The sequence below is a fragment of the Panthera tigris genome, chromosome A1 (genome assembly GCF_018350195.1).
Source record: "Panthera tigris isolate Pti1 chromosome A1, P.tigris_Pti1_mat1.1, whole genome shotgun sequence".
Taxonomy (NCBI): domain Eukaryota; kingdom Metazoa; phylum Chordata; class Mammalia; order Carnivora; family Felidae; genus Panthera; species Panthera tigris.
Genome location: NC_056660.1, coordinates 88673778 through 88694404, shown reverse-complemented (window position 1 = coordinate 88694404; position 20627 = coordinate 88673778). Strand labels below are relative to the sequence as shown.

Genomic DNA, 20627 nt, shown 5'->3' with positions numbered 1-20627 from the left:
CACCGGCTTCTACTCTCGCGACAGGCCGAGGCGTCGTGACGCATGCGCTCTTCTTACCAAGAGGCTCGAAGTGACGCGCGCCCCATCCCTTCGCCGGACTCTCTGCCCCGCCCCTTCTTGCAGGGCAGCTACTTTGGCCCTCATCTCTGTTCTCTTCCAGACTCGGTCCTGCTCACACCTCGTCTCCGGTCCTATTCACAGTGACTGCAGAACAGCTTCAAACCCTGCAGGCCAACATCCCGCGCTCCTGTGGTGGCGGTGGTGATAGGCGGGAGCAAGGGGGGTGTGGTGGAAGAACAAGGCGGGATGTGGGGAGGTGGCAGTTGCCTCTCGCTCACTTCCGGAGGACGGGCGGAAGTGGCTGCGGCGGATGGTGGGAGGGGGGGAAAGGAGCGCGAGGGGAGGGCCTGGCCGCCGGGGGTCGAGGGGGTGGGGCCTGGGCCAGCTTTCGGGACCTAACCTGGGGCCTGGACTCTGCTCTCGGGAGGGCCGAGGCTTCCTGCTAAGACCGGGCGGGAGGGATCCAGGTAACAACTTAGCGCAGATTGGGCGAGGGTCGTCCGGGCGGCAGAGAGGTGGGTGTCAGAGTCTAGAGAGGGTCGCTGTGTCACTCCCTTCCTCATTGAATGCGGAGCACTGGGTTCCGAGGAGGAGGGTGGGAGGAGTTAAATTTTGGGGGCGGGGGGGTTCATGTGAACGCCACGCCCCTACAGGAAGGAAGGGTGTGTGTGTGTGTGTGTGTGTGTGTGTGTGTGTGTGTGTGTGTGTGTGTTTAGTAATAAATTTAGAAGGGAGGGGGAGACCGGTGTGTGTGTGTGTGTGTGTGTGTGAGCGCGCGTGTGTGTGTTTAGAATAAACTTAGAAGAGAGGGGGCGACGCGGGTGGGCTTCCGGACTGCAAAATTAGAACACTGTGCAGCTATTGCTGGCAGGACTCAGGCCTCTGTTCCAGGAGAGTGCTCTCAGTGGCCTCGGGAAGGAGTTTGACTGAGATTGGGAATTCCATCCCTGGCACAGTTTTGGATGCAGAGGGGGAGGCGAGGGTGAAGGGAAAAGAGCAAAGAATGCATGGGGAAGGTGCCAGCATCTAGGTCTGGAATGGATTTAGTTCATTCAGGGAGAGCTGGACGATGAAAACACTGAACACTCTAAGAAGCTTGGGAGATGTAGGAGATTAGTGTATGGTAATAACAAGACAAGAAGGAGCTGGGAGGAGGATGTTCTTTTCTATATTTCTTAGAAGACCATCTACATGCATTGTTAGTGCTTTTGGTATTTTGATGATAGAGCAGAGTAAAAGAATAGTTAAGAAGTCTTAGGAATCCATTTGGGCATATAATAGATTAGAGAGTGTCACAATGTTTAAATATTCCACAGGTTAACACTGAAATCAGCCTTCTGGCCATGCTGGTTCTATGGCCTGTTTCTTCTCATGAACCCCAGCAGAAGACAGAAAGGCCAGTCCTCACAGTGGATGACTTCCCTTCCCTGAGCAAGAGATGGGATAGAACCTGGGATCTGCCCAACACCAGACTCTGAGCTTAATAAGCCAGCTGAATGAAGGAATGTAACAGACCCCTGGGAGGGACACTGAACCCTGCATTGGGGGGGGAGGGGCCTGGACATACCCCTTCCCCCCCAGACTCCTCCCCCTCAGAGTCCACTCAGCCATGGACTTTGGACCTGGATAACAGGAGAGAAGCTGCACTTTGTTTGGTGTATCTGATTTGGGATTCAAAGTTTTTGAAATGGAGTACTGGAAGGGGGTTTGATGATCTCCAGGGGAGCAGCTGAGAGAAGAGAAGAAAGGTAAGGTTCTTGTCTCACTTCCCACTTGGTGTCTTACTGCTTTTGTGCAGAAAATGTTGAGTGAGGGCAAGTCTGGGGATGCTGCCATTTATGAAGTGCCTGATGAGAACCCTTACTCTGATGGGTACAGAGGAAGCTTCACCTCTCTTTCACTCTCTTAGAGAGGCTGTTCCCAGCCTCTCTTTATCCAGGCAGAAGGAGTATCTTGTAAGGGGTTGTAGGCAATGGCAATTGTGAAGTCAGGCCCAGGAGAACATGAAAATAATTTCAGCTTCTGAAGAGAGGCTTGGTTAGATTATCTATAAGAGTCTTTTGAACACTGAGTCAACACATTTAGGGCTAAATAAGACTAGAACGGATTACCCAGGCAGAAGGAGGCTGCTGTGTATTGGGGAACTAATTGAATAGAACTGCCTTTGAGGGGGAGGGTAGAAAATGGTCTAGATAACTTCCTAAGTTGTCTTTCTTCCTTCTCCCCCTATAAGGTGTTTAGACCATGAAATCTCGTGCAGATAACAGGGACAGAACACAGGTTTGAGATCAGTTGGATTTTTGTTCTAGCTCTTGCTTTCTTAGTGTGCAACCCTAGATATGTTGGTTTAAGCTCTGCCAGTGTTCTGTTCACCTGCAAGATGGAGATAAGTAACTTTACAGGTCCCTCACAGGTTGTTACAGGGAGCAAACGAAATGATAGATTTTGGAAAGTATCCAGGGCCATGTACTTATGAAATAATACCATTGACATTGCTTGATAATGCTTGCATAATTGTTATATACAAAAAAACCTCTGAATTAGGAATTCTGCTCTTTTATTGAATTAGTGTACTGGTAAAAGCCTTGGATGTCCTCAATTAAAAGCCTACCCTGAATGTCTCATCCTGTTGCTCTTAAACAATACCTGAATCATCAAGTGGCAAAGGTGATTGAGGGATTCTAGCCCTCAGGGTTCTCCACACTTATGATAAGTGTGCCTCTTTGAGGTAGCAGATTAAAGAGGGGTGGAGGAAAGATAAATCTAAGGGCCAAGTGTGTATTTAGGAGACTGAGCTCCATTTCTTGGAGTAAGTACTGGCCTTTTCTTCCTTTGCCATATCCTGGTATTCTCTCTTGCTCTTTTTTTTTTAAAGAAGGTGTTGTTTCCCACTTTATTATTTTCTTTAAAGTTTATTTATTGTGTGTGTGAGAGAGAGCATCAGCAGGGGAGGGACAGAGAGAGAGGGAGAAAGAGAATCCCAAGCAGGCTCTACAATGTCAGCATGGAACCCTGATGTAGGGTTCAATCCCATGAACTGTGAGATCATGACCTGAGTGGTGAACAAGAGTGGCCACTTAACTGATTGAGCCACTCAGGTGCCCCTCTCCTGTTCTTTTAGATGACAGTTTTTTCAGACTGTTATCTCTTAGCCCTTTATATTTTTGCAGGCTCCGTTTCCACTTAAAGCAAACCTGTTCATAATTACCTTCTTATCTCCTTCCCTTTCCTACCTTGAACTCCAGTTTATCTATGCCAGATACCTGCTTTTCACAGCGACAACAAACAGAAAGGAGATGTGTTGGGAATTTTGATAGATAGTGGGGTATAATGGCCTGGTTGTGGGGCAGGAAGCTTGGCTTCTAGCATCTCTTTGCCTCTTACTGGCTGTGTAACCACCTGAACCTCACATTCATTGGGGGCTGGAGGCAATAACTAGGTTCATTTGCAAGCTGAAAATCCTGTATTTATAAGTTAGTTTCTTTTTTCCTGTCCTTTCTTTCTTGCCTGCCTTCCCCCAGTAGTGAGCTGTTCCTTCTCTGGGGCAGCCCCTTTCAGGCCGAGCTTCTACTTTAGAAGGTCTGGATTTCAGGGTGGCATGTCACCTCCTTCAACTTGGCCCAGCAAATTCCTGATGCCAGTCTTTGCAAGGGATATGTGGTCCCAGGATGCGTCTGCAGCCCTCTTCTTACCTGGAAGGCCTGTGAGTGCTTCGAAACACTTAAAGTACCACAGAGTTGTGCTGTGTTTGTAGTGATGTTATGTGAAATGTCCAGGCTATTGTGTCAGTTTTCCATCACCACATTGTTGTGAGGAAGAGAGAGCAGGGATTATTTCCCCAGTTGTATGTAAGGGGAAGCTGCAGAAGTCCTGAGCACAAAGGGTTTGCCTAAGTGTGGAGAGGCAGACCCTGTAATCCCCTGCCCAGTTCTGTGCTGCTTTTACAGCATCTGACCTGTCAAGGGCCATCTGGATTCTGCTGTAAACTTTCAGGGAGGGGAATTCAGTGCCCTTTCAGACAGCCTCTCTGGTAAGACATATTTCCTCCCTAGACTGAGCCAGAATTCCTCTCCCGTCATTTCCACTGAAAGCACTAGTCCTGTGCTCTGCCTGATCCTGTCATGAGACAGCCATTGGCCTTCTCATAGGGTTACCAGGATGCTCAGGCCACTTAGCCAGGACCTTAAGACTTAATGATAGACTTAACTAAAAGTTGTGTGTGTGTTTTAACTGAATTTATTTATACCATTCTGTCTTCCAAAAGGAATTGCATAGAGCTAACCAAAAGTTCCATTTCACAGACATTGCTGACTGGTCATTGATCTTGATGAGCTGTGTTTCTAGGTCTCCATGGGGAGTGGGAATGTTGTGAGAAGGGGAGAGGGAAAAACAGACACAACACTGATTTAAAACTTTGATTTTACTTCTTCTGATGGTTTCCAGCAAAGATCTGTCTTAAGTTCAGAGCATGAATTCTTTCCAAATTGTAAAAAGTTTCAGGATATCTTAGGCATGGTTTCTGGGAGGGAAGTTGGAATAATTTTCACTTCCTTCTCTTTATCTCTCCAGTCCTCTTTTGGAGGTAGTAGGGGTGGGCAGGATACAGTATTTTCCCTTCTAATTTTCTCTTATCTTGTGACCAGATCTTTGGATTTCTTCCATTTTCAGATATTCGAATCCCAGTTTCCCAGAATCCAGGCACCTATCTCCTTATTTCTGCCCTTTATCTCCTCCATAGTACCTCCTCATGAAATGTCCATCAAAAGCCTGGGCCTTTTTTCCCAGGTCAACTTGGCACTTACCACCCTGGCTTCTTGCCTCTCATACCAAATGTTTTCTCTTGTTTTCATCCAAGAATTCAGCCCATCCCAATTTACTAACCAGGCTCTTTCTGCTTGGGACAGTTCTTTTGCAGTTGGGGAATTTCTACCCTAAGATCTTCCTGTGAGCCTTGGAATTTCAACAAAGGACAGTAGTCACTGGGTGTGAGTTACAGTGCACAAACAGTCCCCCATTCTTTTCCCCATTGAGCTGCCTTAGATAGAGAAGGATTATTGTTAGAGGTGGGAATGTGACATCTCGTGGGCTGGTTGGTCTGCCCTACCTTTCAGCATCCCACTGTGTCCTTTGTCCTGGAGGGTGATTTTAGTTCCTGATATCTTGGATCTGCAAACCAGTGTTTCCCAACTTTCTACAGTTTTAGGAATTATCCTTTTCCTTCTTACTTTGACATGGAGTGTGAGTGTGTAGGCCTTCCATATTCCCCAACTCCCTTCATGAGGAAAACAAAGAGAGGGCAGAAGTGCAGAGACCATGGCTGCTGGCTGGCACATGAGCGTGGGCTTGCATTTCCTACCATGGTCCATGAAATCAGCTCAGCTGGAATCCTTAGACACACACACACACACACACACACACACACACACACGTGCGCGCGCACGTGCATATACACGCATGTCCAGCCTCTCAGGTGTCAGCTCTTTTCTCACTTTGCTCCTTCAGGCTAGTCTCCAATTGCTTCTACCAGGACTTCCCTCCTGCCCCACTGTGCACTTGTCTTGTTGGACACACAGCCATCTCAGAGCAAGGGAGCATGATAGGAAGGAATGAGTGCCAGCTATGGAGGCAGGGATGCCTGGGTTTAAAACATGGCCATGCTCCTCACTAGGTCTTGCAACTGTCAGCTGGTTGTCACTTACCCTTGATATTCACACTCTTGATCTGAAGAATAGAATGATTAATGTACACTCTTCAGAGCTTCTAGGAGGGTCCTTCATGAGGAGGCCTCTGTGCAGTTGGTTTATTTCTTCAGCCCCAGGCATGGGGTGCCTTTTGGGCATGCCCTGCCTTTTTGTTTCTCCGAGAGCCCTGGTAATTCCTAGTTTCATGTAGAAACAAGTTAGCAAAATCAGTCAGTAACTACACACTGCTAAGTTTCTGCCTGCTATGTGCTCTGGAACACAGGAGGGAAGTGGTTGGGGGGAGGGCCTGTTGCCTGCAGAGTGTGTCCTGGTCACATGGTAGGGCTGGCCCTGGACTCAGTCCTTTTCAGAAAAGTCATGTGCTTGAGTAGCCAGTAGTTCTAAGTTCTCCACCCTCACTTCCCAGGGTCAGATACAGACATCAAGGCTCTTCCAGGGTGCTCCCTCACCCCCTTTCACAGGGCTACCACAAAATCCTGTGATTAAGTCCTTTACTCCTTAGGTCTGATGGTTCTTACCCCAGGAACAAGTCTGTCTCTGCTCTTGTACTTAGAACTAACAGCTCTCATTCCCCACCTCGAAAGGAAAAAAACAACAAAATGGAAGTATTTAAAAAAGAAAAAAAGAAAAGAAACAACAGCTGGCCCTCTTCTGCTTTTGGCAGCAGGTGTTTCCTCTCTGGCTTCCTTTTTGGCACCCTGGTTTTTGTTCTCATAGCCCTCCACCCTGTGACCTATTGCCCCCAACTCCTCCTTCCCGGAAGCCAGCGTTGAGCAGGTTGCTGAGAGCTGGCCCCAGACGCTTGGCCTTGGATTTGGTGAACGCACCCTCCGGCTGCCTGGCCTTACCTTAGCCAGGGCTTTCCCCTTCAATTCCATGAGGCTCCAAGCTCTGGGGCTGCGAAGGGGAAGACTCCAGACGTCTCCACTGGAGGGGTCCGAAGGTGTGGGTGGGGACCCGTGGGATTGCGATTGGGAGAAGGGAAGGTCCCTGTGGTAACAGATGCCAACACAGGGCCTCCTGAAGTTCAGAACCTCGGAAAACTTGGGATGCTCAGCCATCAAGTTCTGAGGAAATCCAGGGTGATTGCTAAGAGTCGGGCGGAGGGAGGAGGCGGGCCCGGGAAAAAGGGGCCGCTGGCGAGTGAGGGAGGCCGGTCCCGCCCCTCGGCCCTCCCCGTCCCGCCCTTACTGGGGAAGGGCCACGTTGCTCGCCCGGCGGGCGGGTCCGGTTCGTGTAGGAAGGGCCGGCCGGGAGGAAGGCGCCGGCGCCGGCACCCGCGCGAGCGCCTGGAACGCGCCGGGGCACCGGGATTGTTCCCCGCGCCCCGGGGCGGTCCAGGTTCAGGGCCGGGAAGTTGGGAGAACCTGGTGAGTAGGGGCCTGAAACGTCGGCGTCTGTCTGCTCTGAGGCTTGTCCCAGGGAGGGCATGGAGGTCCAACTGAAGGAGGCCCCGCGGGAGTGGAGAGGGCGCTCCAGGAGTTCAGGTCCCGGCTTGAGAAGCTGCTCCTCTCCGAGCACTTCGTGTTCCCCGACAGCCCTGGTGCCCGGGAGCCTCAGAGAGGACTTGGCCCGGCCCGCCCCGGGTTTCGGTCGCGCACCCCTCTCTAGCCGGGAAGTCGAACTCCGCGTTCCGCTCTCGGAATCCGGGCCTCCAGCTGTTGGAGGGAGGGCGGGCAGGCTCCACCGGGAGGGAAGCGGTTGTGAAACTCGGCCTTAGGGCGTACGTGGGTGCACGGCCAGAGGGGGTGGGATTGCTGCAGAGGGTTTGGGGAGCGGCAATGGGAGGTGGCCTTTCCCCAATCCCCACCCAGCGTCCCTTCCACTAGGGTTCTTTCTCCTCAGCCTCCAGGAAGAATTGACACAATGTGAAAATACGTAAACTGGAAAGAAAACTTTTTCCTCCTGTTAGCTCACGTGTGTGGAGTTGGGGCCTCCTGAGACGTGCAGGCCTTCCCCCCCCTCTCCCCCGAATCTTATAAACTGTGGAGCAGAGGGGCTGTGTGGCCAGCTGATCTGTGTTTGTACTGAACAGTGAGCCCCAGGGTGAGGCTCCACCTTGGTTAACCCTTGATCCTGTGGCCTGTTTAATTACTCTTTGCTTTAGGTCGTCCCCAAATGAGAGATGCAGCTTTATTTTCTGTCGTTTGTAATAGTTTTCAGACCACGGAGCCTTTTCTCTTAGATGCTTACATCCCGAGTCTGCCTCTCATTGTGAATCACCCCTGTCTGACCCCATTATTGGAGACCATTGTGCTCTCCTGGATTCCTGCTTCTGTGTCCTTCTCTCAGAGTTAGTATTGTAGTTATGTTTAACCTCAATGGCCTATGTGACAAGTTAAACTAATTTCCTGTTTGGGACATTGAGGAGATTGTTGCTGTCCTTTTCATCATTAGAAACCAGGGAACGTGGAGAAGAGCCAAATCAACTCTATCCCTGTTCAAATTATGGGAACCAAGGAACAAGTGGGTCAAGTGACCTGCCCAAGGTTACCTGGTTTCCCAGTCCATCATGCTTTTTGCTACACCAACATCATACTTTTAGTGTTTTCTTTTTCAGGATGAATAACCCGCATCCCTTCCTCCTAGGTCTTATTCTGTAAGTTCTTGAATTACTTAGTGTATCTTCTCTGACTTCTTTTCATTTCTTGTGAAATTATGGAGCCTTATACATGATGCAAGAGTCTAGCAGAGGGCTCATAATGAAATTCAGTTTGGTCTCCATTATCTGTGGTGTATTCTATCCTTTGGGTTTTTTAGGCAGTGCTTTTTAACATACTAAGCAAGATAAAGATAGAAGGGAAAGCCTGTCAACATTCCTTCAACTTGCATACTTTTTTAAATCTAAGTATGACTTCTCCATTATTGCTCACAAAGAGAAGTTGACTATCCGGTGTTCTGCTGTTTAAGGGATATTTTTGCCAGAGATGGAGGACTAGCTACAGAGGTAATACCATGGAATCAGAGTGTTAGGGATCTCACAGCTTCTAGGCAGTCCTTCAGAGGAAGAAATTGAGACCCATAGGGATTGGTGGGATCTGCTTATAGCCTGCTGAGGGTTTTATACACCCAAAATGCTCACTCATCTTGCACCACAGTGCAGATGTCTTTGTACTTGGTAGTGTGGATCAGATGTGTCACTTGGCTAAAAGAGTGTAAAAATTCTAGCAAATCAAAACTAATTTTGATTTCTGTGCCTTGCAGGCAAATGTCATTAATAACAGAACCTCAGGAACTTGGGTCAGGGTTAAAAAGACTATTGTTCTATTTTAGAAAAGGAAGGTGTGGCAGATTGTTTTGTCCCAAAATAGTCACCCCATCAATATCCCATTCCACTTGTTGTTACAGTTGGACTTTGTTCTCACCCACCAGTGGTGGGATCTGTGGTTTTTTCCCTTTGAGTATGGGGAGGCAGTCATGATTCTTCTGACCTATGAGTAGGCAGAAGTGATCCAAGACTAGATCATGAAAAGGATATAGTCTCACCTGGTTTACTCTCTTTCTTGGAACACTCATCTTTGGAACCCAGCCATCAAGTTCAGAGGAAACCCAGGCCACGTGAAGAGGCCACGTGGAGGTGTTGCAGCCAGCACTTCAGTTAACCATGCTAACATCAACCTGCAGACATGTGACAGAATAAGCCTTTAAGCCAGGCCCCAGCTTTTTGAGTCTTCCAGCTGAGGTCCTAGACATCATGGAGTAGAGACAGGTCATCTCCTCTATGCTTCACTGTCCAAATTCCTGACCTGTTGGAACTATGAGAGAGAATAAATGATTGCTATTGATTTAAGCCATTAAATGTTTTTATTCAACAATAGCTTCTAATAAGGAAAGGAATATGAGTTGAGGCAGGCCTCAACTTGGACTTGGGGCGTGAGCACAGAGGACAGGAAGAACACTGGGCTGTGCTTATCAAAGCTACTTAGATTCTCTTTTACTCATTATTTCAGATACTTTTTGCTGTATCTCAAATCACATCAAAATATTAAAGCTTAAAACAACAGAATCATTTTATTCCTATCTTAGCTATGTGGTTCTTGGTCATGGTCTTTTATGCAGTTGAAGTCAGATGTGGCCAGGGCTGGGATCAAACCTTTCAGATGCTTGCTGTCTACTAGAACCTTAGTTTGGGTTGTGAGCTGGAATACCTATAGGTGTCCTGTCCATGTGGCTTGGGCTTCCTCTAATCATTATGGCTGCATTCAAACAGCAGGCATCTCAGGAGCAACAGGTGGAAACTATTGCCTTTCATGGACTAGTTTTGCAAATCATGTATGGTTACTTTCTCCATAGTCACAGATCAAAGAGAGGGAACATAGACCCCATCTCCCCCACCTCTAGTGGGAGGAATGGCATTACATCTTTGTAAGAAAAGCATGTGGGATGGGTTATGTGGTGATCATCTTTGGAAAATGGAATCCTTCAGTCTTGTGCTGCTGATTTGGTCTTCTTTCTCCCTGATCTAGCTAATAATGCAAGCAGTCCCCCATCTAGCCACTTGAACCTCATACATGTGCCAAGAGTTGTAATAGGCTTAGAGGTCACAGAGACTTTTTCCTAAGGAGTAAGGTGAGAGGCATGTAAGCACAACCACAGATTTTGTTACAGTGTGGAGGGGAGAAACAGGAGGTGTGGAGAGAGTGTGGTGTGAGTGTAGTCGTGGGAAGGCCTGGCTGGCTCTGCCTGGGATGTTATGGATGTGTTGAGTGCTTGCACTGGGGCCATAGGTAATGTCTCAAGATGAAGAACAGCTGGAGCAAAGACTGCAGCGCATACAAGTGTACTCTTTGGGGGAAGTAAGTAGCTTGCTGAAGCCAGAGTGTGGGGTTCATAGGGTTAGGGATTGGAGGTGAGGTTGAAAAAAGGATGTTTGAGATAATTTTCTGTGAAGGCCTTGCATGTCATAATGAATTTGAGTTTTCTGTGGGCAGTGGTAGCTTCTGATGGTTTTTAAGGCAGGTTAGTGTTGTGACGAGGTGTGCACTTTAAGAAGGATGCTCTGTTGCTTTTGGGAAGGTTGCTTAGAGGGAAGTGAGATTAGCGATGGGTAAACTAGCTGAGAAACTATATCAAGAGTTCAGGCTTAAAACAGTATTTCATAAGGAAAGAGGGTTCAATTTAAAGGTTTGTGGGCTTGAAATGGAACTATGGCAGTGAATGAGTAGCTGTCTCTTACATTTTCATAATTCTAAAATGCTTGGGCTGGATATGTTTCAGAATTCAGGATTTTTTTGGATTTTAAAAAGATGATCTAGTACGTTTATGATGTAGTATAAAATGTGGAACAGCACACCATAATCCAACATTTTGGTTTCTGTGGCAAAATGTATAAATAGTCTCACTAAATGAGATAAATAAATGCTATAAATAGTCTTACATTAGATCACATCAGATTTCACCAAAGGTTTTACTGCCAAATGAGTGTAGAAAACTCAATTTTTTGGTGCTTTTTGGGCTTGGGAATGGCAGTTAAGGAATTGTGGGTGAGTGACATCCACACAATAGTCACTTTTTAGGTCATCGGCAAATCTCTTGATGGTCCAAGATCCTAGCACAGCTGCTTGGCTGCAGTGGAGGAGCTGGTCCCATCCTGAATAGCTTGTAGCTGAGGGAACTTTATAGATCTTGAGCAAGAGATTGCACTGATGTCAGTGTTTGTGAAGGGGAGATAGACTTCATATTGTCTGATACCTTCCCTGGCAGAGACATGAGTCAGAGTACACCAAGTGAAGGAGAGAGGGAAGATCAGACCAGTCATACAGGTACGTGCAAAGGCCCTGAGGCAGGCTTATGTGTTTGTAGCCCAGAAGGATGTAGTAGAGTGGAGCAAAGAGAGCCAGCCAGCTAGAGAGGGAACAGAGGAATAAGTGGTTAGCATTTATATCACAACTGGGCACTGTTCTAAATACTTGACGCAGATTATCTCACCCAATCCTTACGGCAACCCAGTGATTGATTCCTATCTTATTATTATTATTATTTCCATATTAGAGGTGAGAAGATTGAGTTTTAGAGATGTGAAAAAACATGGGGTGGTACCACACATTGCCCTGAGCTGTTTGGCTTGCCCTTGTTACTCCTGATGGTAGGACTGAGAGCGGCACTTTCTGGATGAGTGTGTGGGCTTGCTGGCTACAGGCTGGGCTGGCCCTTGGTGCTTTATCACCCCTCAGTCACAGCCAGCTCCTGGGGAGTGCATGTGCTTGTGTATGCACACACCATTCATTAACTTCCATATAGAGCAGAGGATCCTGTCCTGGAGATATGTGGAGAAGCAGTAGGAAACTGCTCTGGGACTCTGGGTAAGTTTGTGTAGAGAAGCAGTGGAGCCTGGGAATAGGGGTATTGTGTTCTCTTATGGAAAGAGGAACAAGTTCTGTTTTACAATTTAGAAAAAATGGTCATAGTCTGGCAAACTAAGGCCTGAGGGCTAAAGTAGAGGCCTGGACTGGACTGGAACAGCGGTTTCCTGTGGGCTATCCAGCCACTCTTAATGTTTACAGATTTGCTAAGAATCCAGTCCTCTGAGGGACTGAGAAAATTGCTTTGATCTGCATGGCTTAGAAGGTTAGGTGAGCAGAGGCCTCTGGAAGTGGATGTGGGCCACCTAATTCCCAATGTCTGGAGAAGAGTGAAGGCTTTTACTTGTCATCTGCAGGGTTGTGAGGATGGTGTTCCTTGGGGTTTTACACCAGTCTGAGAGCTTGCTGGTCTGAGGTGGCTCATGGATAAGTCAGAGATGGTTCTGCTCCTCCAGCCTTGAGGTAACATTTCAGATGATAGAATTCAGTCTCTTTTCCTTCCTCCATCCCTTTATCTAAAGACTTTTCCTGCCTAGTCAGTTAGGAGACAGGAGAAATACCTCCCTATTTGGGGGATAGGGAATCCTGGCCGTAAGATTGGAGGGAAAGTTCCAACATGGACCACATTGTGGCAGCAAGGAAGAAACTGGAAATCTGTTGTCTCTCTCTTTTTCTAGGAAACCTTGATTTGTATATGAGCACTGACAACATGGGAATTTAATGATACAGTAAAACGGAAATGGACCTGAGTTTTCTGAGGAGACTGGTGCTATGGAGTTGTGGGGTAGATGGTTTCTCAGAGGACAACATGTGGTGGTGGTGCTGGCAGGGACTGGGGTAGTCCCCCCAGAAGGGAGACAGAATCTAGGTTCCTTTAGAGACCCTTCAGGATCAATACTTTGGTCCTTTAACACTGGATCTGCCTGCTCAAGAGCCCAGAAGTACAGAGATGAGATCTGGAATCTGAGATTTTGGTGGCTGTGAGGCAAAGGGTAACTAGCAGAGAAGCCCAGATTTTTTGGTGGCTGTGAGGCAAGGGGTAGCTGGCAGAGCAGCAGGGCACAAGAGGGCACATACCTGAAGCTTTAGGATGTGAAGGGTATAGACCAGAAGTGGGAAGGCCAGGGACAGAGTTGTGTGGATTGTTATGGCAGCTACCTGGGAATTGGAGGGTGTGGTAGATTCTTCCAAATAGTGGGTTCTGATAGAGTGAGAGGGTTGGTAGGACCATGCCTTTTTCTTGTAAGATGTGTGTCCCAGTCCCTTCCCAAAGCCTGGCAGACAGCAGGTGTGTGATACATGTCATTGAATGATTAGGGAGTTCAGGACAAAGGGATTGTTTTAGTTGCCCCTACTGATGTGCCTAACTTGGGCTATATTGGACAAAGCTAGTCAGAACTTTGGGCCATGTCCCCATATCGATTTTAAGAAACTTTATTTGGAAATAAATTCAAACTTACAAAAAAGGTGCAATAATTAAAATGGTATAAGGGCACTTTTAATCCCTTTACTCAGATTCACCTATTAGCATTTTGATGCATTTGATCTCTCTCTCTCTCTCTCTCTCTCTGTATACATGATATTTGTGTTCTGAACCATTTGAGAAGTTGCTTTCTTGGCTCTCCTAATTACTTCAATCTAATTTACCTAAGAATTGGGATATTATTTTCCATGACCACAGTATGGCTCTCAGTTGATCAACACTGATACTTTGTCTATATTCCAATTTTGTCATTTAACCCAATATTGCCTTTTTTTTTTTAAAGAAAAAGTTTTATTGAGGTATAATTGACATAGAATAAATTGCATCCATACCCGCAAAGTTTCCTCTTGTTCCTTTGTGATACCTCCCCTCACTGTCCTCATTGTCTCCATGCCTAGGCAACCATCGATTGGCTTTCTGCTACTATAGATTATTTTATATTTTCTGGAGATTTATTTAAGTGGAATCAGTGTATGTGCTCTTTTTTTGTCCATTCACATATCACAGTTATTTTGAGATTAATCCATGTGTTGTGTGTATCAGTAGTTTATTCCTTTTTATTACTATATATTATTCCATTTTGCAGGTAAACCACAATTTGTTTATCCATATTCCTCTGTTGATTGCCTTTGGGTTTCTCCCAGTTTTTGGCGATTATGAATAAAGCTGCAAAAACATTCCAGATAATTTTTGTATGGACATGTGTTTTTATTTCTCTTGACTATATATATAAGAGTGGACTTGGTGGTATGGTTGTCTTCTGTTTAGCATTTTAACAAACTGCCAGAATGCTCTGAAAGGACATTAGTTCCATACCTCATACTATATACAAAAATTAACTCAAAATGAACCTAAATGTAAAACCTAAAACTATAAAACCTAAAAAAGAAAACAAGGAAAGATATTTGTGATTTGGGCAAAGATTTCTTAGATACAATGCCAATGGCATGATCCATAAAAGATAAAAACCCCTGATAACTGATTATCATTAAAATTAAGAACTTGTGTCTTTCAATTGACACTCTTAATACAAGGACAAGGGTTTGAATTTTTGTGTCTGATAGGTGAGAAATTCTTAATATAGTTTAATTTGCATTTTTCTGTTATAAGTGAACTTGAATATCTTTTCATATGTGTAAGGACCATTTCAGTATCTTTTTGTGAGTTGCCCTTGTCTAAAGACAGAGTTTTGGCTTTTTACCTCCTCAGTGTAAAAGTTCTTTGTCTCTTAGGGTATTGGCTTTTTATTTGTATATTTGTGTGTATATTGCAGATATTCTTCCCCAGTTTGTCTTTTGACTTGGCTAATGGTGTTTTTATCATGCAAAAATGTTTTATTTATTACTGCATCTAGATTTTGAATCATACTTAGAAAGCCTTTCTCCCTACCCAGGTTATAGAGGAATTGACCCATATTTTCTTCTAGCACTTGTATAGTTATATTTTTTATATTTAGATCTCTAATCCACTTGGAAGTTATTCTTTTGCACAGATGTAATTTTATTTTTCCAAATAGCTATATAGTTGTTATTACACTCTTAATAAGACATTTTTTGCCCTAGTAATTTTAAATATCACCTGTATCGTATATTAGGTTTCTATATGTTTTGGGATCTATTTCTGTAATTTAAATTGTATTCCTTTGGATAATCTATTTACCTACTATTATCACATAGTTTTATTTATTTATTTATTTTTAAATATATGAAATTTATTGTCAAATTGGTTTCCATACAACACCCAGTGCTCATCCCAAAAGATGCCCCTTTCAATACCCATCACCCACCCCCCCTTCCTCCCACCCCCCCTTCCTCCCCCCCCTTCCTCCCACCCCCCCCTTCCTCCCACCCCCCCCCTTCCTCCCACCCCCCATCAGCCCTCAGTTTTTTTTTTTTTTTTTAACGTTTATTTATTTTTGAGACAGAGACAGAGCATGAATGGGGGAGGGTCAGAGAGAGGGAGACACAGAATCCGAAACAGGCTCCAGGCTCTGAGCTGGCAGCACAGAGCCCGACGCGGGGCTCGAACTCACGGTCCGCGAGATCATGACCTGAGCCGAAGTCGGCTGCTTAACCGACTGAGCCACCCAGGCGCCCCTGTTCTCAGTTTTTAAGAGTCTCTTATGCTTTGGCTCTCTCCCACTCTAACCTCTCTCTCTCTCTTTTTTTTTTTTTCCCTTCCACTCCCCCATGGGTTCCTGTTAAGTTTCTCAGGATCTACATAAGAGTGAAAACATATGGTATCTGTCTTTCTCTGTATGGCTTATTTCACTTAGCATCACACTGTCCAGTTCCGTCCACGTTGCTACAAAGGGCCATATTTCATTCTTTCTCATTGCCACATAGTACTCCGTTGTGTATATAAACCACAATTTCTTTATCCATTCATCAGTTGATGAACATTTAGGCTCTTTCCATAATTTGGCTATTGTTGAGAGTGCTGCTATAAACATTGGGGTACAAGTGCCCCTATGCATCAGTACTCCTGTATCCCTTGGGTAAATTCCTAGCAGTGCTACTGCTGGGTCATAGGGTAGGTCTATTTTTAATTTTCTGAGGAACGTCCACACTGTTTTCCAGAGCGGCTGCACCAGTTTGCATTCCCACCCACAGGGCAAGAGGGTTCCTGTTTCTCCACATCCTTGCCAGCATCTATAGTCTCCTGATTTGTTCATTTTGGCCACTCTGACTGGCGTGATGTGATATCTGAGTGTGGTTTTGATTTGTATTTCCCTGATGAGGAGTGACGTTGAGCATCTTTTCATGTGCCTGTTGGCCATCCGAATGTCTTCTTTAGAGAAGTGTCTATTCATGTTTTCTGCCCATTTCTTCACTGGATTATTTGTTTTTTGGGTGTGGAGTTTGGTGAGCTCTTTATAGATTTTGGATACTAGCCCTTTGTCCGATATGTCATTTGCAGATATCTTTTCCCATTCCGTTGGTTGCCTTTTAGTTTTGTTGATTGTTTCCTTTGCTGTGCAGAAGGTTTTTATCTTCATGAGTTCCCAACAGTTCATTTTTGCTTTTAATTCCCTTGCCTTTGGGGGTGGTACGGCTGAGGTCAGAGAGGTCTTTTCCTGTTTTCTCCTCTAGGGTTTTGATGGTTTCCTGTCTCACATTCAGGTCCTTTATCCATTTTGAGTTTATTTTTCACATAGTTTTAATTATAGAAGCTGTGTAATATGTAGTATTTTAATGGCTGGTAGGGCTAGTCTCTTTTTCACACCTCATTTTCATTATTTTTCTAGATCTTGTATGTTTATTTTTTTCACATGAACTTTAGTGTCATTTTGTCTAGCTCCCAGAAAATTGATTTTTATTCAGATTTTGATGATGTTGAGGTGTCATAACTAAGAACAAGGGATATTAAGTCCTCTTGTGTCTTTCAGGACCTATCATCTTGTTCATGTAGGTTTTGAATATTTCTTAAGTTTATTCTTAATTTATCATTTTCATGGCTAGGGTAAATAGGATTTTCTCATCCATTGTTTCTTCTAATGAGTTATTTTTTGTTTATCTGAAGCCTATTTTTGCATGTTAATGTTTATATCCTGCTACTTTGCTCAGTTATTCAGTTGTTTGGGGTGGTTTTATCATTAATTCTCTACAGTTTTCCAGGCATATTCTTACAGTAGCAATAAATAGAGATAGTCATGTTTCTTTTTCCACTTCTGCTTTTTTCTTCTGTAGCCCATTCACATTGGCTGATCCCTGTAGCAGAATGTTAGTCATATACATGGTGGGCAGCTTAGTTTGCCCCTGACCTTTGTAGGAATGTCTCTAGTGCTTCCTTTTTAGGTAGGGTGTTGATTTTAGCCCAGAGGTGTGATATTAGAGTTTTTAAATCAATAATCATTGAGCAGTTTGATTTGAGGAATGAGAGTCAGATGGTCTCCCCTCCACTCCTGCCCCTAAACTCTGGATGGAAGATGGAAATGAAATCTGTCAGGTATGGAAGGGAAAGTGGGGTTCCCTTGCTTCCTCCTTTACAACATCACTTTCTACTTTCCCTTCAAACCACATTGCTTTTCTGAGGACACATGGACTCCTTTTGGAGTGAGGAGAGTATGTTGTCCTTCCCCATTCATCCCAGATTAGGAGATGGGCTGTTCTTTTCTAAGAGAGCTCTGGAGTCCACCTCCTGGGCTCCCTCCTCTCCCATCCTGCATTCCTCCCCCTAGGACAGCCCCATGCTTTTGTGATGAAGATTGGTTTTCTCTGTCTTCTCAGGTGCATGGCTGCTTCCTAATCCTGAGGTCCAGAGAAAGCATCCCTAGAGCTGTGGAAGTGAACTAGGCAAGCCAAGGGCAGCCTTGAGCCCCACCCTTGCCTGCCACCCCCTCGGGGGCCAGGATGCTGAAGAAGCAGTCTGCAGGGCTTGTGCTGTGGGGCGCCATCCTCTTTGTGGCCTGGAATGCCCTGCTGCTTCTTTTCTTCTGGACACGCCCAGCGCCTGGCCGGCTGCCCTCTGACAGTTCTCTGGATGATGATCCCGCCAGCCTCACCCGCGAGGTGATCCGCCTGGCCGAGGACGCGCAGGTGGAGTTGGAAAGGCAGAGGGGGCTGCTGCAGCAGATCAGGGAGCATCATGCTCGGTGGAGCCAGAGGTGGAGGGTGCCCACTGCTGCCCCACCCATTCCACCGCGTGTGCCTGTGTCCTCACCACCAGCCGTGATCCCCATCTTGGTCATTGCCTGTGACCGCAGCACTGTCCGGCGCTGCCTGGACAAGCTGCTGCACTACCGGCCCTCGGCTGAGCACTTCCCCATAATCGTCAGCCAGGACTGCGGGCACGAGGAGACAGCCCAGGTCATCGCCTCCTATGGCAGTGCTGTCACGCATATCCGGCAGCCAGACCTGAGCAACATTGCGGTGCCCCCCGACCACCGCAAGTTCCAGGGCTACTATAAGATTGCACGGCACTACCGCTGGGCACTGGGCCAGGTCTTCCATAGGTTCAAGTTCTCAGCAGCTGTGGTGGTGGAGGATGACCTGGAGGTGGCGCCAGACTTCTTCGAGTACTTCCAGGCCACCTACCCGCTGCTGAAGGCTGACCCCTCCCTTTGGTGTGTGTCTGCCTGGAATGACAATGGCAAGGAGCAGATGGTGGACTCGAGCAAGCCAGAGCTGCTCTACCGCACAGACTTCTTTCCTGGCCTGGGCTGGCTGCTGTTGGCTGAGCTCTGGGCCGAGCTGGAGCCCAAGTGGCCCAGGGCCTTCTGGGATGATTGGATGCGAAGGCCTGAGCAGCGGCAGGGCCGGGCCTGTGTGCGACCTGAAATCTCCAGAACGATGACCTTTGGCCGCAAGGGTGTAAGCCACGGGCAGTTCTTTGACCAGCACCTCAAGTTCATCAAACTGAACCAGCACTTCGTGCCCTTCACCCAGCTGGATCTCTCATATCTGCGGCAGGAGACCTATGACCGAGATTTCCTTGCCCGTGTCTATGGGGCTCCCCTGCTGCAGGTGGAGAAAGTGAGGACCAGTGAGCAGAACGAGCTGGGGGAGGTGCGGGTGCAGTACACAGGCAGGGACAGCTTCAAGGCCTTTGCCAAAGCCCTGGGCGTCATGGATGACCTCAAGTCTGGTGTTCCCAGGGCTGGCTACCGGGGCATTGTCAGCTTCCTATTCCGGGGCCGCCGTGTCCACCTGGCTCCCCCACAGACCTGGGATGGCTATGATCCTAGCTGGAATTAGCGGTGCCTGTTCCTCCTGGGCTCCTTCCTTGCCATATCATGGGATGAGATGGGACCGTGTCCTTAGGCTGCATCGCCCTCTCTGTGTGTCTCTCTTGGGTACATTTATCTTTTTTTTTCTTTTTTTCTTCTTTTTTTGAGTGGCATTCAGAAGCACAGAGGATAAGGTGAGGGTTATTCTCCCATTCTCAAGGGGGGTGGATCACATCAGGGGAAACTTCCTGGGATATGTCGAGCAGTATTAAGCAAGAAACCACCGTGTGGTAGGGGAGAGACTTGGGCATGTTGGAGCCATAGACTTCCATGTTCCAGGTTTTCTCCTAGAGCATCTGCAGAGAGGTGAGCAACTTTAGTTCTCTTGACCAGCTCTCTTTCCCCTGTCCCGGCTCTTCCAGCCAGGGTGTGAGCTCACCTCCTATACCTGCTCCCCACCCCTACCTTCCCCCAATTTGAGGGGTTGCTGGGTTATTTGAAAAGGGGACTTATCTGTGGCCAAAATGAAACTAACCAAAGGGGTTTCATCATCAGAGTCTGGGTGGAGCTGTTAGGCTTTCAGGGTTTACTGCCACCTACTCTTATTTCTCTTCTACCCTTCTCCTTATCCCTGACCTCCTTTCTGCTCTTCTTTCCTTGCAGCTTAACAATTTGTGATTCTAAGATGAGAAGTTGAAGGGGGAAAGCAAGACGTCTCCTCAGTTTGTCTGCAGAAGTTGGGGGAAAGGTGGTAGGGGGAAAGCCTTGGTGTGCTGGGACATACCTCCCTCATCCTGCCTCAAAGAAACAGACTCTGTTCCTGGATCCTGACCTTTCTAAAAATTGATCCCTTCCCTTTTGCTCTAGGAGGTTCATGCTGGCTTTGTGGAAGAGAGATTAGCTCCTTGTGTCCCTTTTCCCCTGGGGTTTGGTGCACAGGCTCCTCCCTAAAGGTTGTGGTTTCTGGTGGCCTTCCCAGGGTGAGGTAGAACAGCCAAGCAGGATGGCTCCTGCCTCCCTCCGCTGTCTCCGGGGCATATCCTTATCTGCTCAGATTAGGATGAGGATGGCAAGTTGGAGAGCAATGTGTGTGTTTTTGCTTCTGGCCTGACCTCGGTTCATGGAAGAAAGTTGAAGCTACAGAATTATTTTCAAAAATAAAGGCTAAATTGTCCGAAAAACTGTGTGTATGTGTTTGTGTCCTAGCACAGGAGGAGGGGGTGGAGAGGTGATGGCTAGAGGAAGGAGGAAAAAGAAGGGAGAATAGGGACTGAGGGAAAGGGCTGGTTGGGCAAGAGGAAATGGATCAGCTAAAGGAAGGAAAGCAGATGACCGGAAGATGACAGCTGGGAGGGTTGGGTGTGAAAGAAAGGCCAGGCATGGAGGTGGAGAGGGTCTGAGGCTACAGTTCC

At 46.8% G+C, this 20627-nt stretch overlaps 1 protein-coding gene across 6 annotated transcripts; it reads left to right on the top strand.

The window, feature by feature from the left end:
• The first annotated feature begins 141 nt into the window (after positions 1–141).
• Positions 142–20396, top strand: MGAT1 (alpha-1,3-mannosyl-glycoprotein 2-beta-N-acetylglucosaminyltransferase). Of its 6 annotated transcripts, none has more exons than XM_007083046.3 (3): positions 142–258; positions 1377–1808; positions 17777–20396. In XM_007083046.3, the coding sequence occupies exon 3, from the start codon at positions 17900–17902 to the stop codon at positions 19241–19243; it is 1344 nt and encodes a 447-aa protein (XP_007083108.1). In that variant the 5' UTR covers positions 142–258; positions 1377–1808; positions 17777–17899; the 3' UTR covers positions 19244–20396. The 6 variants fall into 6 exon arrangements, with proteins under 6 accessions (XP_007083108.1, XP_007083106.1, XP_007083104.1 ...); XM_007083044.3 differs by having other exon boundaries at positions 142–261; XM_007083042.3 differs by lacking the exon at positions 142–258 and adding an exon at positions 409–527.
• Positions 20397–20627: the final 231 nt, after the last annotated feature.